This window comes from Hemiscyllium ocellatum, chromosome X (assembly GCF_020745735.1).
Source record: "Hemiscyllium ocellatum isolate sHemOce1 chromosome X, sHemOce1.pat.X.cur, whole genome shotgun sequence".
NCBI classification, from domain to species: Eukaryota; Metazoa; Chordata; class Chondrichthyes; order Orectolobiformes; family Hemiscylliidae; genus Hemiscyllium; species Hemiscyllium ocellatum.
The window spans coordinates 7,068,855-7,087,042 of NC_083453.1; the positions used below are offsets into that span (position 1 = coordinate 7,068,855).

The 18,188-nt window shown below is 41.8% G+C and overlaps 1 protein-coding gene across 1 annotated transcript in view; it reads right to left on the reverse strand.

Moving 5' to 3' along the window:
* Positions 1–18,188, reverse strand: part of hat1 (histone acetyltransferase 1) — a 46,656-nt gene that overhangs the window by 10,857 nt on the left and 17,611 nt on the right. The window contains exons 6-9 of the mRNA XM_060821020.1: positions 9,460–9,581; positions 8,805–8,909; positions 3,003–3,109; positions 1,846–1,997 (exon numbers count right to left, since the gene is read on the reverse strand). Of these exons, the coding sequence (XP_060677003.1) occupies positions 1,846–1,997; positions 3,003–3,109; positions 8,805–8,909; positions 9,460–9,581 (486 nt within the window). The remainder of the gene's footprint in view (positions 1–1,845; positions 1,998–3,002; positions 3,110–8,804; positions 8,910–9,459; positions 9,582–18,188) is intronic.

An 18,188-nucleotide genomic window follows, 5' to 3' on the forward strand; every position in this document is an offset into this window, starting at 1 on the left:
GCAAGTTGGATGCTGTGTTTCATCCACAATGTCTCGTGTAATTCTATTTACCATTGACAAAGTTAAAAATCAGACAACACCACAACTAGCTTCGAAAACTCGTGCCTCCAAATAAACCTTCTGGGACTATAACCTGGTATTGTGTGATTTTTGTCTACCCGAGTACACCACCAGTTCCTCTAAATCATGTCTATTTACCAACTCACTGTCAAGGCTCACATTTCTGGGAATTGTGCTTCTGAGATGGGTGAAGTCAGCTTCAGGACTGTTGGTGGGAAACAGAATTCCTTAAGTTGATGATAAGCCCATAGTCATCAGCTTCTTTTAAAAAACAGCCCATGATCCTTTGAAGGTCGTACTCTCAGTGAGACATGAAGGCAGTCACCAGCATACAGCAATTCTCCAGTCATCATCTCTCATACCTTAGTTTAAGATTTCAGTTATGTCAAGTTGCAGAGATTGCTGTCTGTTCTGGGTGGGATGGACGCTTCATCAACATTCCCATGAAATGGTCCAGAAAGCATGGCAGTAAAGAACATCCTGAAGGGTACAGGGACTGTACCTCATACCATGTCACCTCAGAAGAATCAGTGCAGTCAGTCAGTGATCTGGCTATCATTCCATTGTGAAACTGCTGTATCTTGACAAGAACAGTCAAGTCGGGCTAAGAATTTCTACAGGGCCTCCATCTGTCAAAAGCCTTTTTTAGGTCAACAAAAGCACAGTAGAGTCTCATTTGTTGATTGTGATATTTATTTTGTATTTGTTGAAGGCTGAAGATAATGTTGCAAAGGTTTCTGTGTTCCCTGAACCCACCTCTATTTCCTGCAATGTGGCTCAATGGTCTGTTGAAAATAATTTTTGCTAGAGTCACGTTCTAACTAACATAGAAGAATGAGTATTACACAACATGGCTGAGGGGGTAACTGACAGGTCAGCTTTACAGCAAATTAACCAGCTAAATTGGAATAGCAGCTTTCGTGAAACAATAAACCATGCGTCAGAGAGGGCTCTTGTGGGACAGTAGTAATATCCCACCTGTTCCAGAGGCGATTAATAACAGCTCTAAACAAACTGATTAGAAAACATCAAAACATGCACAGGAAACGAAGGCTGCCACCCAATGTAGATATCTTAAGTTATGCCATATTTAACCAAAGAAGTAACGGATTATGTTCAGACTGCACTCCTTGTATCTATACTCTTAAGATTTTGTTGTCATACACAAACATGACTCTGAAAACATCAGCTGGCTCTCCAAGCTTGCCTTGTCCCTCATGTTCTCTCAAGGACATTGACAAAGACATCAGCAGATGTTAAGTATGTGGATTCTCAGAATACTGTCAAAAAGATGTCTTACAAGAGGAATACTACAGCACATTATACAAGAGGGAACATAACTGGATAGAAAGTTGGATGTGTAGGAAAGGGGAGCACAAGGGCTGAAACGGGTGTTTATGGAACTGTTAAAAGAAAGATAAGACTAGTGTCCTTTACATTGTTTGGACATCTCCAAATCCTTTACTGTCATGAAGTACTTTCTCATATGCAGTTACTGTTGTAATGCAGGGAATCTATTTTTGTGGCTTTTTGAAATATTGGTAAGGTCACTAGGAAGGCCTCCCTGGTCTTCTTCCAAATAGGACTGTGCAATTGTTTTTTTAAAGCACCCACGTGAGGGGCAGATGAGGTCTCAGTTTAACCTCTCACCTGAAAGACAGCACCTCAAAGTGTGTAGGTGACTGCATCAGAGCCCACACAGGCCATGAAGGTGTGTGATTCAGTATGTCTGATGGAGCCTGAAGCCCAGAATACAGTCTGTAAAGTGTTCTAGACAACCATTACCTTATTTATCTTCCATGTTCGTCGGGCCTCTTCTATCATTTCAGCACTGAATCCTTTCTTGAGCTTTTCAGGTGCAAAGGCTTGGAGATCGTGGCACAGTTTGGCGAGAATAAAATCTCGTAATTTCACAAAATCCTCGGATGGCTCTTCAGCTGAAATTCCAAAACAAACGCCCTTAAAAAATGCAGGATTTTGAACAGAAATTACTGCAAGCTTAAATGATGATAGGTTATTCAACCCAATAAATTCCACTGCAGAATTCCTTGCCCAGGATTATGTACCATTTGTTGTTTAAAACAACTGAATGTCTCTATACTTGCTGCTACATTAGCAAAACATGATTGCTGTGTACAGCTTCCCAAAATATTCAATGAGGTAATCCATGCCCACATGCTTACCTGGATAACCTTGAAGCTTGGACTGATAAATGCCAAATGACATCAGTACTACACAAATACCAGGCAATGATCTCCAACAAGAAAGAATCTAAGCATTCCCTCCTTGACGTTGAATGACATTGCATTCTCTGAATCCTCCACTGTCCACATCCTGGGAGTTACTATTGATCAGAAACTGAAGTACATGAGCTATATAAATGCTGTGCCTACAACAGTAGGTCTGATGCTAGGAATCCCGCAGTGAGTAACTTCCCTCCTGACTCCCTAAAGCCTGTCCAAGACACAAATCAGGAGTGTGATGGAATATTTCCCACTTGCCTGGATGAGTTCAGCTCCAACAACACTCAAGAAGCTTGACACCATCCAGGACAAAGCAGCCCGCTTGATTGGCGCATTCACCACCTTATCCATTGCTAATGTAGAGCAGCAGCAGTGTATAACCATATACTGCTTAACTCAACAAGGCTTGGCACTAACTACAGCAATTGATTCTGGCCAAGAACACTGCTTACAAAGGCTGATCAGTAAGAGCAGATGGTTCACAACAAGTCTTCAAACCCACTTCCTCATACCATGCCTCCATGGCTATGTGAGGCTAGAAATTCCAGCTAAAATGTTTTTTGTGCAAGAAAAAGGGCAAGGAGTCCTCTGAACATGATATTTTCAAGTGGTCTAAATTTGAATATCCTCAACACCGTACACTTCATTTTGCTTTTAAAAAAGAAAGGCTGCTGAACAGGTTTCAATGAAGGCACTAACCAGTAATGTCCAGTACAGCAGGGTCCCTTGTGTAAAACTTCTGGACTGTCTCCAACAGCTGTGCACCATGTCCTTCACCTTGGAATGGGGGCAGCACCAGCATTTGGCTTTAAAAATAAAATAAAACTCAAATCGATAGAAAACAACCGAAATGCAAAAAACAGAACAATTTTATCAGTCAGTGCCTCTTTTGGCTGCTCCACTTGACCTGAACCTTCTATTTTAAACCTAACTCCTCCCCTTCCTGACACACTGTATTCCAACTTGCATTCATTTTCCTTTCGGAGAAAATGAGGACTGCAGATGCTGGAGTAAGATCAGAGTCGAGAGTATGGTGCTGGAAAAGTACACCAGGTCAGGCAGCATCCGAGAAGGAGGACAGTCAGCACTTCAGGCTGAAGTCCTTCATCAGGAATGAGGCTTGTGGGCTGAGAGATAAGTGGGAGGGGAGTTGGGGGACATAGCTGGGAATATGATAGGCAAATGAAGGTGTGGGAGGAAAGGAAAGGAACAGAACAGAAAGAGAAAGGGAGGGAGACAGGTATGACTGGTCAAGAGGGTGGTGCCAAGTTGGGACTGGGATGGGGGAAATGAAGAAACTGGTGAAATCCACATTCATCCCGTGTGGTTGCAGGCTCCCAAGCTGGAATGTGGCATTTTTCCTCCAGGCATGGTAAGGGTTAGGCGATGGAGGAGGCCCATGATCTGCATGTCTGTTTGCAGGTGGTGGAAGATGATGTGATGTATGCAGAGATTGGTGGGGTGGAAGGTGAAGACCAGGGGGGTGCTGTACCCATTGCAATTGGAGGGGTGGGGCTCAAGGTCAGAGGAGCAGCAAGTGGAGGAGATGCAGAAGGGCATCACACCCAGACCAAGGTGCCCCTATGTTATAACTGTAAGCCCATATTCCCCATGGCTAACCCACCTAGCCTGCACATCTATGGACTATGGGAGGAAATGAGAGCACTGGGAAGAAGCCCATGTAGACATGGGGAGAATGTGCAAACTCCACACAGATGGTCACCCAAGACTAGAATTGAACCTGGATCTCTAGTGCCGTGAGGCAACAGTGCTAACCACCAAGCCTGTTTATCCTCTCTTACCTCTCCAAAGTTCTTCAAAGTGTAGTAACACTGTCAAGTCCATATGCATCTTTTCTGCTGCAAATAACATTGCTCATTTTCCATCTTTACTTCCCTACAGCCTTTGACATTGCCTCAAAACATCCTCTTCCTCCAAAGTAAATCCTTATTCTTGTGTTTAAATTTCTTAGTGGCCTCACTGCCTGCTCCCTCTGTGACCTCCTATGGAACTGTCCTGTCCTGCTGCCTCAAACTCTCCACCTCCCTGTGCATCTCCATCACACTCTCCATCCCATTGAACGACAGCCAGCTCTTCAGTTAAATAAACACTACATCCTAGAATTCCCTCACAAATCCATTCTGCATCTCCACTTTTCTGTCTTCAAAACCTAGCCTTTCTACCAAGCTCTTATTCACTCATGCTAATACTTCATCCTTAGGCTCAGCCATTTTAGACAAAATTTTACATTGAGCAGGATCATGGGATATTTTTTCAATAAACATATATAAATAGTTGTAAAGGAACTTAATCCATTGTAAGTGGCATTAGTACACTGCCGTCTGACTCAAATGAGATTTACTGTTATAGTTTTGGGATTTTCTTTTACCTCAGGCACCAACTAATTAACTGCAGAACATGCTGCTCAAGAGTGGAGGAGGTACTTTCATTTGAGAATAACTATCACAAGAGAAAAAAAAGTGAGCACAAAACTAATGAGGTTAAAGGCTGATAAGTCCCCTGTACCTGATGGGATGTACCCTAGGATATTAAAGGAAGTGAACACACTGGTAGTAATCTTCCAAGAATCCTTAGATTCTGTAAAAAGACCCCGAAGTTTGGAAAACTGCTAATGTAACACCCTTATTTAAAAAAAGGATGGAAACAAATGAAAAGGTAACAATGGGCCAGTTAGCTTAGCATCTGTGTTATTAGGAAAATGTTGAAGTCTATTATAAACGATGTAATAGCATAATGGCAGTATACATTACATAAGCTGGGCGCAGCATGGATCTTGCAACTGCTCCCAGGATTGCAGGCTTAGAAGAGTTATTATAGTTTACTAATAAGATTTCTATTCATTTTGTTTCACTGACTTTTGAAAAAAAAACAAAAAAATGCACGTTTTCTTCTCTCCAAACAGACTTTTTTTTTTAAAAACAAACTCAAACTCTTCATGGGCCTACAATGAATGGAAGTTTATTTTCGTCCTAAAGTTAAAAGTTTAAAAAAAGACTACATGCATTAAAGGGATTTTTTTTTCATTGCAAGAATTTGTGATTTTGCTTTCAATTGAACTTTTATAAAAAGAGCTTTTCGAAGGCTTTCAGCAAACAGCTGAATTTTTTTTTCCATTCTAAATTAAAGGTTAAAAAAAATACACATTTTAAAGGGAGTTTTTGTTTTAAAACACTGCAAGAGCATTTTTTTTGAAGCACTGCTTATTGTTTTCATGACTGTTTTCATTTTGGCGAGTCTTCTGTGTGGTTGGTTTGAGAGAAAATTTCTTTCTTTTGAGAAATTTATTGAAGAGGAGTCATTTTAGTTTAATTAATCAGCTAAGTGGTTGATTTTATTTGTGTTTTTTTTGCATTTTAACATTACACTCTGTTGGTAATGAAAAGTAGGAGAAAGTGAGGTCTGCAGATGCTGGTGATCAGAGCTGAAAATGTGTTGCTGGAAAAGCGCAGCAGGTCAGGCAGCATCCAAGGAATAGGAGATTCGACGATTCGGGCATAAGCCCTTCTTCAGGAATCAGAAAGAAGGGCTCATGCCCGAAACGTCGAATCTCCTATTCCTTGGATGCTGCCTGACCTGATGCGCTTTTCCAGCAACACATTTTCGGTAATGAAAAGTAGTTTATTCTACAAAGGTGTTATTGAAGGTTTTTCTTAGGCTTAATATTATTAAGAGCATATAAATAGTATAGAGTGAGATTGCTCGTAGATTTAGAGAAATGATAACACAACAGGATCAGTCAGATAGATGGGTGACCATCAGAAAAGATAAGAGGATAGTTCAAAAGTTTCTGCTGACTATTTCTCTATCAAATAGATATTCATTTTTTGGGAATATTGAAGCGGATAGTAGCTCTGAGGAAAATAGAAGGGGCAGTTATTGGACATGAGGAATGATTCTCGCTAGGAGTATTTGACAAAATTTAATGAAACTATTATTATAGGGTACTCTCCAGTCAGACGCATAGACAGGAGATTGTGACAGAGTGCAAACTTAGAGTGGCTTCAGTGCTAGGATTAAGGATGCCTTTAAATATTTCAAGCATATTGTTAAAGGTGAGATTGAGAAGCCAGAAGTTATTGCCCACTTTGCTAGGGATGATGTTTTATGGGAAAGATTAAAACTTTACAGAGCAAATTTAAGAGGTTAGGTAGAAGATTTAAAAAAAAACATTAAAAGTAGTAATCATAGGTTTACTGCAAATGCGAACCTCAAATGAAGGAAGGAACAAAAGGATAAAAGGAAATAAAGGATAAAAAAGTGTATTGTTCAGGCACTCAGGTTTCTGGACAATTGGAATGTCTTTTGGGATAGACAAGACCTGTTCAAAAATGATGGGTTTAACCTGAACTAGAAGGGGACCAATGTCTTAGCACAGAGATCAGAGTACATAATAACTCTGAAGAACCAAATTGCAGTTACTTCAATACGCGAGGGCTTACAGATAAGGCTGATGAACTCAGGGCATGTTTAGGAAAATGGGATTGGGACATCGTTGCTATTACTTGGCTGAGATTTGGACAGGACTGTGCTGGGTTTTAAATGCTATAGGAAAGGAGGAAAGGAGTGGGAGTGGCACTTTTGATTAAAGAATACTTTGCTGTAACTAAAGAAGAAATGTCTGAAAAATCATTCAGCGAAAATATATGGGTAGAATTTAGAAATAAGAAAGAAAAAAATATCACCTTGACGGGATTGTACTCTAGGCCCCCAATAGTCAGACGGAAATTGAGAAACAAATACGTTGGGGAGAACTCAAAAATATACTAGCATAAGGTTGCGATAATGTGGGATTTTAATTTTCTAAACTTTGACTGGGGCTACCATTGTCTTAAAGATTTGGATGGTGTGGGCAGAGCAGTAGTCACTGCTGACTTGGACTTTAGTAAAACCTTCGAGAGGATTCTGCATTGTGAACTGCAGTATGTAAGGTTAGGTCACACAAAGTGCAGGGTGAGCTTGCCAACTGGATACATAATTGGCTTAACGGCAGGAGTTGGTGTTTTGGAGGGGGGTTGCTTTTCGAAATGCAGGCCTGTCACCAGCAGTGTTTCACAGGGATCAGTTCTGGGACCTCTTTTCTTTGTCACTTTATATAAATGACTTGGATGCGACTACAGAAGGCATGGTTAGTAAGTCGGTGGATGTCACCAAAATTAGTGGTATACCAGACAGTGAAGACAGTTTTTTAAGAGTACAAATGGATCTTGATCAAATGGGTCAATGGGCTGAAAAATGAGAGATATTGCATTTTGGTACAACAAACAAATAACCCAGGGATTCAGGTAAATAATTCTTTGAAGCTTGCATCATGAGTAGACAGGGTGGTTAAGGCGGCGTTTGGCACACTTGCCGTCATTGCTCAGTCCTTTGAGCATAGGAGTTGGGAAGTCATATTGTACAGGACATTGGTGAGGCCTCTTCTGGAGTACTGTGTCCAGTTCTGGTCACCCAGTTATAGGAAGGATATTATTAAACTGGAGAGGGTTCAGATGAGATTGACAAAGATATTGCCAGGTATGGAAGCTTTGAGTTATAAAAGCAGGATAGACTGGGGCTTTTTTCACTGGAGCGTAGGAAGTTGAGAGACAACCTGATAGGAGTTTATAAAATAATGAGTATAGATGAAACTAATGATAGTTGTCTTTTCCTTAGGATGGGGGATTTCAAGACTAAGGGGTGCATTTTTATGGTGAGAGGAGAGAGATTTAGGAAAGGCATGAGGGGTAAATTTTTCACAGAGGGTGGTTCACATGTGGAATGAACCTCCTGGGCAAGTGGTGGATGTGGGTACAACTACCATGTTTAAGAGACATTTGGATAAGTGCATGAATAGGAAAGGTTTGGAGGGATAATGACACAGATGACATAGCATTTGGAAATGTATAAAATGATCAAGCAGAGTCAGCATAGTTTCACGAAGGAAAAATAACATCTGACAAATTTTCTATATGGCATAGACTGGTATTTGAGGCAGTCCAGAGGAGGTTCACAAAGCTGATACCAGGAATGGAAGGACTATCTTATGGGGAGAGCTCGAGTAGATTGGACCTGTACTCATTGGAGTTTGAGAATGAGGGAAGACCTTTTTGAAACATGCAAGATTTTTCAGGGACTTGACAGGGTAAATGCGGAAAGGTTGCATCCCCCTGTGGGAGAGTCTAAGGCCACAGGGAGTAGAGGATCATCACATGAATCATGACCTCATTAAATGACTGAACTCAACGGGCTGCACGGCCTACTTCTGTTCCTATGTCTGATGGAACTGAAATATTATCCAAAAAGGGGAATGTGTAAGGTTACAAGGAGATGCCCACTAAGAATCACACTAGATGAACAGCTCATTTGGAGAACTGGTGCAGATGGGCCATATGGCCTCATCCCATACTCTAACAATCCTGCAATTTCTCATTACAATTTGCAGTTGGACAGCATTCATTTTGGACTGGAACGTTTCTGTTTGCGATTTTGCTGGTTACCTACCCTATTCGTGGTCTCATTTTGTCAGGATATGCATAGAAATTGTATACAGTCATATATCCCACTGTTGCAAAGCGTGGCGAGCCATCTTCAAGATATTTCTCAAATCTGCATAACACAAAAATGATAAAGGATTGAATATTATAATTACTTTCATTCCTCCCATCCAACTGAAGATCCAAATGAATCTGCAATTTCTCTCAGTACAGTGACAGTCTATAATCACCATGCTCTCTGTAGAAGTGTATTATAGATTACAAATGGTGGCAGTTGGATGTTATATTGCACTGAAAATGTGTTGCTGGAAAAGCGCAGCAGGTCAGGCAGCATCCAAGGAACAGGAGAATTGATGTTTCGGGCATAAGCCCTGGAGAAGGGCTTATGTCCGAAACGTTGATTCTCCTGTTCCTTGGATGCTGCCTGATCTGCTGCGCTTTTCCAGCAACACATTTTCAGCTCTGATCTCCAACATCTGCAGTCCTCACTTTCTCCTGTTATATTGCACCTCATATTTGCTTCACCAACAAATGCCTCAAGTCACCAGGATGCCCCTGGCTGTAACTAAGCACATCATTCACATTATAACTTTAGATATAGACAGTAGGTAATACAAACTCTGTTACAAATGTTCCAGGCAATGCATCTGATATACACTTACACCAGGAAGAATTGCCATTTATCATCATCGACATCAATGAAGCTTGCTGTTTCAATGAACCAGATGAGGAAGGTCTGCAGTCTCTCGTGGTATTCTCGAAATCCTGGACAGCTAATATCAGTCTGCATGAAAGAGAATTATCACTAATGAACTGCGACACAATTCAACCAATAAATGCTCCAAACTGAATAATCAACATATCCTAAAATACTGAGATTTTCCATGAAAAACTTATGCGGAGACTGATCATTTAGGTTTGTAGTGGATTACCAAGCTTTTAAAATTTGCAAACAGCACAGTTTACTCTTTATGGAGATTGGAAATGTTTGAAAACAGTGACAATGAAAGTTGATTCTATAGGATATGACATGAAAAAGGGATCTGGGATACTGGTGGATAAGAGCTCGATGTCATCAGTACAAAGTACAGTAACAGTCGAGAATGCAGAATCAATAACCAGGCAGACCAAGCACTAACCTTAGGGAGTGATTGTTTTGTACAGAGCTGACAGTACCTATTACAGCTTTGGGCTTCATATCATGAGGAAGACACCAAAGCTAAGAAGGGGACAGCGAAGAACAAGAAAACTGAACTGATACAAACCACTGGGTTATGGAGAGAGGCTGCAGAAACTGGGAACGCTCATGTGAGAGGGGAGAGATTCTGAGAATTCAAGATCACAAAGGACATTGTGAGAATACAGTTTATGCAGATGGACATGCATAAGAGGCACAGTCTGAAAATTAGATGATGGAAGTTGAAAGGACACTTTAGATTCAACTCCTTTACACAGATGGAGGTGAAAACATGAACCAGATTGCCTAGAAAGGCAGTGGCACTGACTTGAACCTGCTGGTACAGAAAGTTAGACTCTCCAGCACTAAATCCAACTAGTCATTTCTTTCTGAGGGAAGGCTGCCTGGAATGCCATTCCTTTGTCTTACTATATGCATCATAGCAGCAATGGCACTATCTGTTCTCAGATCAACACCCTCAGCATGCACCATAGATAGACTTATGGCCTTCCAGGCAAGTGATTCACCACATAGGGCACAGTGTTTTCCCTACAAGTCATAAAAAGCTTTGGAACACACTTTAACAGTCTGATACATTGTGTGAAAACAGCTGACTTCACATTGACCTTAAAAATCAGAATAATCTCCCATGTAATTCTAGAATAATGTAAATCACTGTGAAAAACAGTGGACAACCCAAATGCATTAAGCTGCAAGGAAATCTTTCAGACATTGAGTACGGTACCACATGAGGGTACGGTGGGAAACCATAAGCAATGAAAGAAACTGGGGAGTGGAGACAGTACCCTTGTAAGAAGCTGAAAACGTGCTTTCACTTGGAGCTAAAATAAAGGTGCTAAAATGAGGACCAATCCGAAGAAATAATGATTCGAAACTGGTCCTAAGATAGGTGAGGAGTAACCAGCTTGTAATGGTGTATATAGTAGGGTGAAAGAAAAGCTACAGTGAAATAGAGACACAGAAAGTGCATAGGGGGTGGGGCTAGGAGCAGAAGAAAACTTTAACTCTATTTCTGTCCCCACAGGTACTGCCAGACCTGCTCAATGTTTCCAGCATTTGTTGTATTTTGATTTTGTACAAGTACATATATAAAGTTTTGCGACATCAATGGCACATAAAAAATAAGTTTGAGCTTAGGGTTAACTATAAACAGACAACTGCAAGAAGGAAGCTCAAATTCCAGACTCCACAAGTGAAGATAAATGATTAGAGAGAGGCAGCTTTTCCCCACTATCCTCATGGAGGATGAAAAGGAGGCTTTAATGCACAATATCAGCACAGAAACAGAAAATAGAACCAAGTGACCATTCAGCCGACAAAGACTACTTCCGCTATTCCAACACAAACATAGCTAAAGCTCTTTGCCATACTCCCACTCTCTCTGCATACTCCTTGACACCTTTAGTCTGGAGACATCTACTTCTCTCCTAAGTACATTCAATGACTTGGTTCCACAGCCTCCTGTGGTAGAGAACTCGACAGGTTGACCACCCTCAAAGATTCACTCTCTTCATGTACGGTGTACCAACAAAGATGCACAGCAGTATCTCACCAAGGCTCTTCCAACAGCACCTTTCAAACCTGTGACCTCTGCCATTCAGAAGGACAAGGATAACAGACACATGGCAACATCACAACCTACCAGTTCTTCAAGCCACTCACCATTCTGACTTGGGAATATGCAGTCGCTCTTTCACTGTCACTGAGTCAAAATCTTGGAATTCCCTCCCTCACATCAGTAGTTCAAGGCAACTTACTCACCTTCTCCAAGACCATTAGAGATGGGCAATAACACCAACATCCCATGAACAAATAAACAGAATCACATGAATACTCATTGTATCAGTCAACCGCAGAAAACTTCATGCAAATCCTTTTAACAGAATACTGATGAACACAAACATTGAGTTTACAGTATTAATATTTGAACAGAGATGCTCATGATTACTAAGTCACTTGAAAAGGGGCTCTTCAACAAAAAGAATTTGAGAATCACTTGGATACTAATTACAGTACTAATAATCTCAAGAACTTTATTTCAAATCCAACAATGGCAGTTTGAGAATGACAAAAAAGACAGAGTTGTCAAAGCTGATACCAGCAAGTGATAGAGCGGTCACATTATTGTGTGGACTAATGCCCTAGAAGAAAGGTAACCTTTCTCTAGTATATTGTCATCCCATTCCCGCACTTGTCTGACTTGCTCTGAAGTGACCTACTCAGCCATTGGAAAGGTGAAAATGAAAGCACGTACATCATGTGCCTGCAAGTTACTCTTTTTTAGATTCAGTTATTTTGAGTGCACACATTCAGAATGAACCTTCCAAAGCATCGCTCCCTCTCCCCACCCACCCACCTCACGAACATCAGGGGTTCTACTGCCAAAGTTGATAGGGATAGAGCAACTCTCACAGATTAGCCAAGCAGCAGTTTTTATCACTTGGACAGCTGGTGTGGATTGCAGAGTGACGCTAACAGTGTGGGTTCAATTTCTGTATTGACTGAGATCACCCTGCTTTCTGAACCTGGCCCCTTGCTTGAGGCATGGTGACCCTCAGGTTAAACTCAGCACCAGCTGTCTCTGTCAAATGAGAGAGCAGCCAATGGTCCTCAGTGACTATGGCAGCTTTCATTTACATAAAGGAAGAATTTGCATTTCTCTATCCCCTTCCAGGATCTCGAGAGCCCAAAGTGCTTTAAAACCAATGGCATACTTTTTTCAGTGTAGTCATCAACTTAATGTAGAAAACACAGCAGCAAATTTGCGCACAGCAAGCTCCCAAAAAAAATGTAATAATGATTATCTAATCCGTTTGTAATTTTTATTAAGCACCAAATATTGATGACGACAGCAGGGACATCTGCCCTGCTCTTTTATACAATGCCTTGGAATCTTATGCGCTCATGTGAAAGGACAAGTCAGGTCTCAATTGAACATTTCATCCAAAAGATACCACCTCTGACAGTGTTGCATTCTTTAATACTAAAATGGAGCATCAATCTGGATTTTGTATTGTAATCTCTAGAGTTGATTGAGGCTTGAGTTCATGATCCTCTGATTGACAAGCAGGACAGCTGTCTCACAGACTAGATGAGCAACAGCCTGACAAAGTCCTACTCAGAACTGTATCTCATATTGTCACGACCCAGACACTGCCACCAGTGTGCTGTGCTGTGCTGTGCAGCTGGACATGACAGTTTGGTGGTATACAGTCAGGAGGGATTGGCCTTAGGAATCCTCACCACTGACTTCAGCCCACAAGGTGTCACAACAACAGGTTAAACACAAGCAAGGAAATCTCCTGCAGAATACTAACTACCACCCTCCCTCAGCTATATGCCTCCCTGTTGAACAACATTTGGAAGTAGCACAGAATGTATTTGGCTGGGGGACTTCAACGTACATCACCAACACTGGCTTGATAGCACCGCTACTGATTGAGCTGGTTGCATCCTAAAGAACACTGCTGTGAGACTGGGTCTGCGGCAGCTGGTGAGGGAACCAAGGAGGAAAAACATATTTGACCTCATCCTGACCAATTTGTCAGCCACAGCTGCATCCGTCCTTGACAAGATCAGTAAAGTAACCACAACACAGTTCTTGTAGAGTCAAAGTCTTGTCCTCACACAGAGGATGGTGTTGTGCTGCACGACTATTGTACTAAATTGGACATTCATAGAACCGACCTACATTCAAGAATGAGGCACAGTGGGCCAGCAACAGCAGAACTGTATTCCAGCTCAACCTGATGGCCCAGCACATTACCGCACTCAACCATTACCATCAATGTTGTGGTTCTGTTCGCCGAGCTGGAAGTTAAACATTACCATCAAGCCAGAGGATCAAGCCCAATTCAATGGAGAGTGCAGGAGAGCATGCCAGAGCAGAACCAGGCATACCTAAGAAAGAGGTGTCAACCTGGCAAAGCTACAACAACACTAGACTACTTGCATGCTGCGCCTGCACTATTTTGCGTAATTCTGGTCTCCATACTTGAGGAAGGATGTATTGGCTTTGGAGGTGATGCAGAGTAGATTCACCAGGTTGATTCTCGACATGAAGGGGTTACCCTATGAGGAGAGGTTGTGCTGCCTGGTACTGAACTAACTACAATTTAGAAAAATGAGAGGGGATCTTCTAGAAACATAAAATTATGGAAGGGATAGATAAGATAGAGGCAGGCAAGCTGATTCCACTGGTGGGTGAGACTGGGATGAGGGGACACGGCCTCAAGATTAGGGAGAGTATTTTTAGGACATAGATGAGGAGGAACTGCTTTTCCTGGAGAGTAGTGAATCTATGGAATTCTCTGCCCAAGGAAGCAGTACTGGTAACTTCTTTAAGTATATTCAACACACAGTTGGAAGGATTTTTCCATGATCAGGGAATTAAGGGTCATGGGGATAATGCAGGTAGGAGGAGCTGAGGTAAAGGATAGATCAGCCATGATGTTAATGAATGGCAGAGCGGGCTCGATAGGCCAAACCCTGTTCTCTTACTATGAAACACCAAACAGCATAAGCAGCAAGTGATAGACAAAGCAAAACAACCCCATTGCTAAGCTCTGTAGGCCTACCACATGCAGTTATGATGGCGAGCAGTTTAACAAACGAGAGGCAGCTCCATGAATATTCCAAATCTTAATGATGGGGGAGCACAGCACATTAATGCAAAACATAAACCTGAAGCATCTGCAACGATCTTCAGCCAGAAGAGTAGAATGGATAACAGGGCGAGCCCATGAAGTGATTTTTAAAAAATGAGAAGTTTTTAAATGGCATAGCCAAACTGGGAGCCAGTGTAGATCAGCAAGCGCAGGGGTAATATGGGAACAGGATTCATTATGGGAAAAATGGGTTTACAGGATGATGCAAGGTGAGAGGCCCACCAAGAATGTAATAGGAAAAATGGAATCTAAAGTTAATGATGGCATGAATGAAGTTTTCAGCAGCAGACAAGCTGAGGCAGAAGAAAAAAATGGGTGAGATAATGATGGCAAAATTGATGGCAAGACTATAATGACTTCAATATTTAACTGGAGGAAATATCTACTCATCAACTACTGAACGTTGAATGATGAGTCTGACAAGTTAGTGACAATGGAGGAGCTGAGAAAAATGTTAAGGTCAAGCTGAATGTCATCAATCCTCCTTTAAAATCATACCACCAAATGACAGCATTTTGGATGAGAAAGAGGAGGGAGATAATGATAGATCGTTGATAAACTTCACAGACAATGATGCAGGAGCAAGAAAGGAAGCCATTACAGGGGGCTTACAGGATACAATGACACAGATGAGAGTGGAACCACAGGAGTGTAATCCCGTCTAGCTAAGGCAACAGTGAATGCTCAGAGAATGATGTGGTCAACTGCAAAGACTGCAGACAGGTAGGACCAGGATGAGGAATGGTCCAAAGTTTCCACAACATAAGATGTGATATGACTATGATCAGAGCCAACCTGTAGCAAGACAGATTCTTAATTTATTTGGGGCGGGCAGGGGGATCTGATACATGGGGTTGGCAACAAGTTCAGGATTCTGGTGAAGCAGGGGAGGCTTGAGGTAGAATCTGTCCTTATAACCTAAAGCTCTATCTATGAAGTAGATTAAAGACAAAGGTTGATTGATCGTTGGCTTCCCTGGGAATCAAGGGATATGGGAAGCAAGTAGGAAAGTAAGGCTGAAGTGAAAGCACAGCCGTGATTGTAATGAATCGAGGGGCAGGCTTCAGCAACTAAGCGGTCTACTTCATGCTCCTATTTCTTATGTTGTTGTTGATTTTTATTTTGATGGTTGTGGGTTGGAGTGGAGGAGTACAGTCCCTGAGAAGAGAGAAGTGGTAACATTATGTGTTACCACTGAGGCCAAAAAAGAAATTTTGGTTTCCAAACATTTCCAAAAGTCCCATAGTTGGGGGTGGATAGAACAGAATAGAACAGTACAGCACACAAACAGGCCCTTCGGCCCACCATTTCTGTGCCGACCATGATGCCATTCCGAACTAATCCCATCTGCCTGCACATGGTCTGTATTTCTGTCTGTTCATGTGTCTGTATAAATGCCTAGATAGAGCAGAAAGAAGCAAGGTCAGATTTTTACAGGTTCAGGACATGTCTACTCGCATTAATCAAGAGATGGGTGATGTCATCAACAGTTCTATCAAGGGACACTTACTCAGCAATAACTTGCTTACTGACTCTCAGTTTGGTTTCTGCCAGTGAGACTCAGCTCCTGGCCTCGTTAAGGCTTTGGTCTAAATGTGGTCAAAAAGATCTGAACTGCAGAGTTGAGGCGAGAGGGACAGCCTTCAATATTAAGGTGACGTTTGACAAGAGTTTGGCAGACAACAGCCCGAGCAAAACTAGAGTCAGTAGGAATCGGTTGGGGGGTGGGGGGGAAGAGAAAAGGTCTCTGTTGATTGGAGTCCAAGCACAAAAGAAGATGGTTGTGATTGTTGGAGGTCAAATCATTTCACCTCCAGGAGCTCCTCAGGGTACTGTTCTGTGATAGATCACCATACCAGTTATGACGTATGTAGTTCCATTCCCTAACTTTGAGGGAATGAAAATGGGGCTATACCTGGGCAAATTGCCAGGGTGGGAGAAAGTAAAGATTATACTGAGGACAAAAGCATCAATGGTGAACACAAGGAACTGGTTAAATAGATCAACTGAAATCACTTGGATCTATTCAAAACTCAAAAGTTATTCATTGCTCAGCTGTACAAGAAATGTAATATTAAATAGGCTTTGCAGCTTGCCATTAAGGAATAATTTTACTCTGTTTTTAAGCAAAGTTCAGGTACTGAGTTAGATACATTGAAATGCCACTTAAAACTATAGTGGAATTAAACTGTATCAGAAAACTGTCTATTATATACTTTGTATCTGATTATATAATAGCACCAGAGGCATTATTGAAGCAGTATTAATTCCTGGAGCTCTGATCTAACTCTGTCTTTAATGGCTGGAAGAGGTATCTTGATAGTTGTGGGTTGCACTCCCTATATTGTGCACTCCCTAGATTGGCTTACTTGTGAACAGAATCTGATCTGACCTAATTAGAGAGATTAATTTCTCTTCTAGATCCCTGATTACATCAGATAAAGGGCATCATTTTCAGCTAATCCCTCCCCCATGCTCTCAGTCAGATGATCTGAGTTCTAAAATGTATATTTGCAAATCGCCTGAATGGTGCCAGTCCATAGGATTAGGGTGGCACTTGGAAAGGATTTAACAAATGGAGGGTTTCGGCCACTGTTCTTTGAGAAGAGGTAAATGATTCTTTGAAATGTCCATCACAGGTAGAAAGGACGGTTAAGAAAGCATTTATAGCATGCTTGCCTTCACACTCAAATCTTTGAGTGTAGGAGTTGGGGCAATGTATTGAAGTTGTACAGGATATTGGTGAGGCCTCTTCTGCAGTAGTGTGCGCAGTTCTGGTCTCCCTGTTATAGGAAGGTTTCACAAGAAATTTACTAAAATGTTGCTAGGAATGGAGTGTTTGAGCGGTGAGGAGAGGCTGGAACCTCTTTCACTGGAGTGGAGGTGGTCGAGGGGTGACTGACACGTTTATGAAATCATGAGGGGTGTAGCTAAGGTGAATGGCAGGTAATTTTCCCTTGGGTGTGGGATTTCATGACTAGGAGGCATATTTTTAAGATGACAGGAAAAAGATTTTAAAAAGACACCAGGATCAAACTTCTTTTACAGTGAGTGGTTTGTATGTGGAATGAACTTAGAACATAGAAAAATACAGCGCAGTACAGGCCCTTCGGCCCTCGATGTTGCGCCGATCCAAGCCCACCTAACCTACACTAACCCACTTTCCTCCATATGCCTATCCAATGCCCGTTTAAATGCCCATAAAGAGGGAAAGTCTACCACTGTTACTGGCAGGACATTCCGTGAACTCTCAACTCGCGGAGTAAGGAATCTATCCCTAACGTCAGTCCTATACCTACCACCCCTTAATTTAAAGCTATGCCCCCTCATAATATCTGACTCCATACGTGGAAAACTTCTACAGGAAGTGGTGGATGCAGGTACAGTGACAATGTTTTAAAGACATTTAGAGAAGTACATGAATAAGAAATGTCTGGAGGGACTACAGGCCAATCGCAGGCAGGCGAGAGGAGATGAGTTTGGGATTATGGTCAGCACGGACTGGTTGAACCAAGGGGTCTGTTTC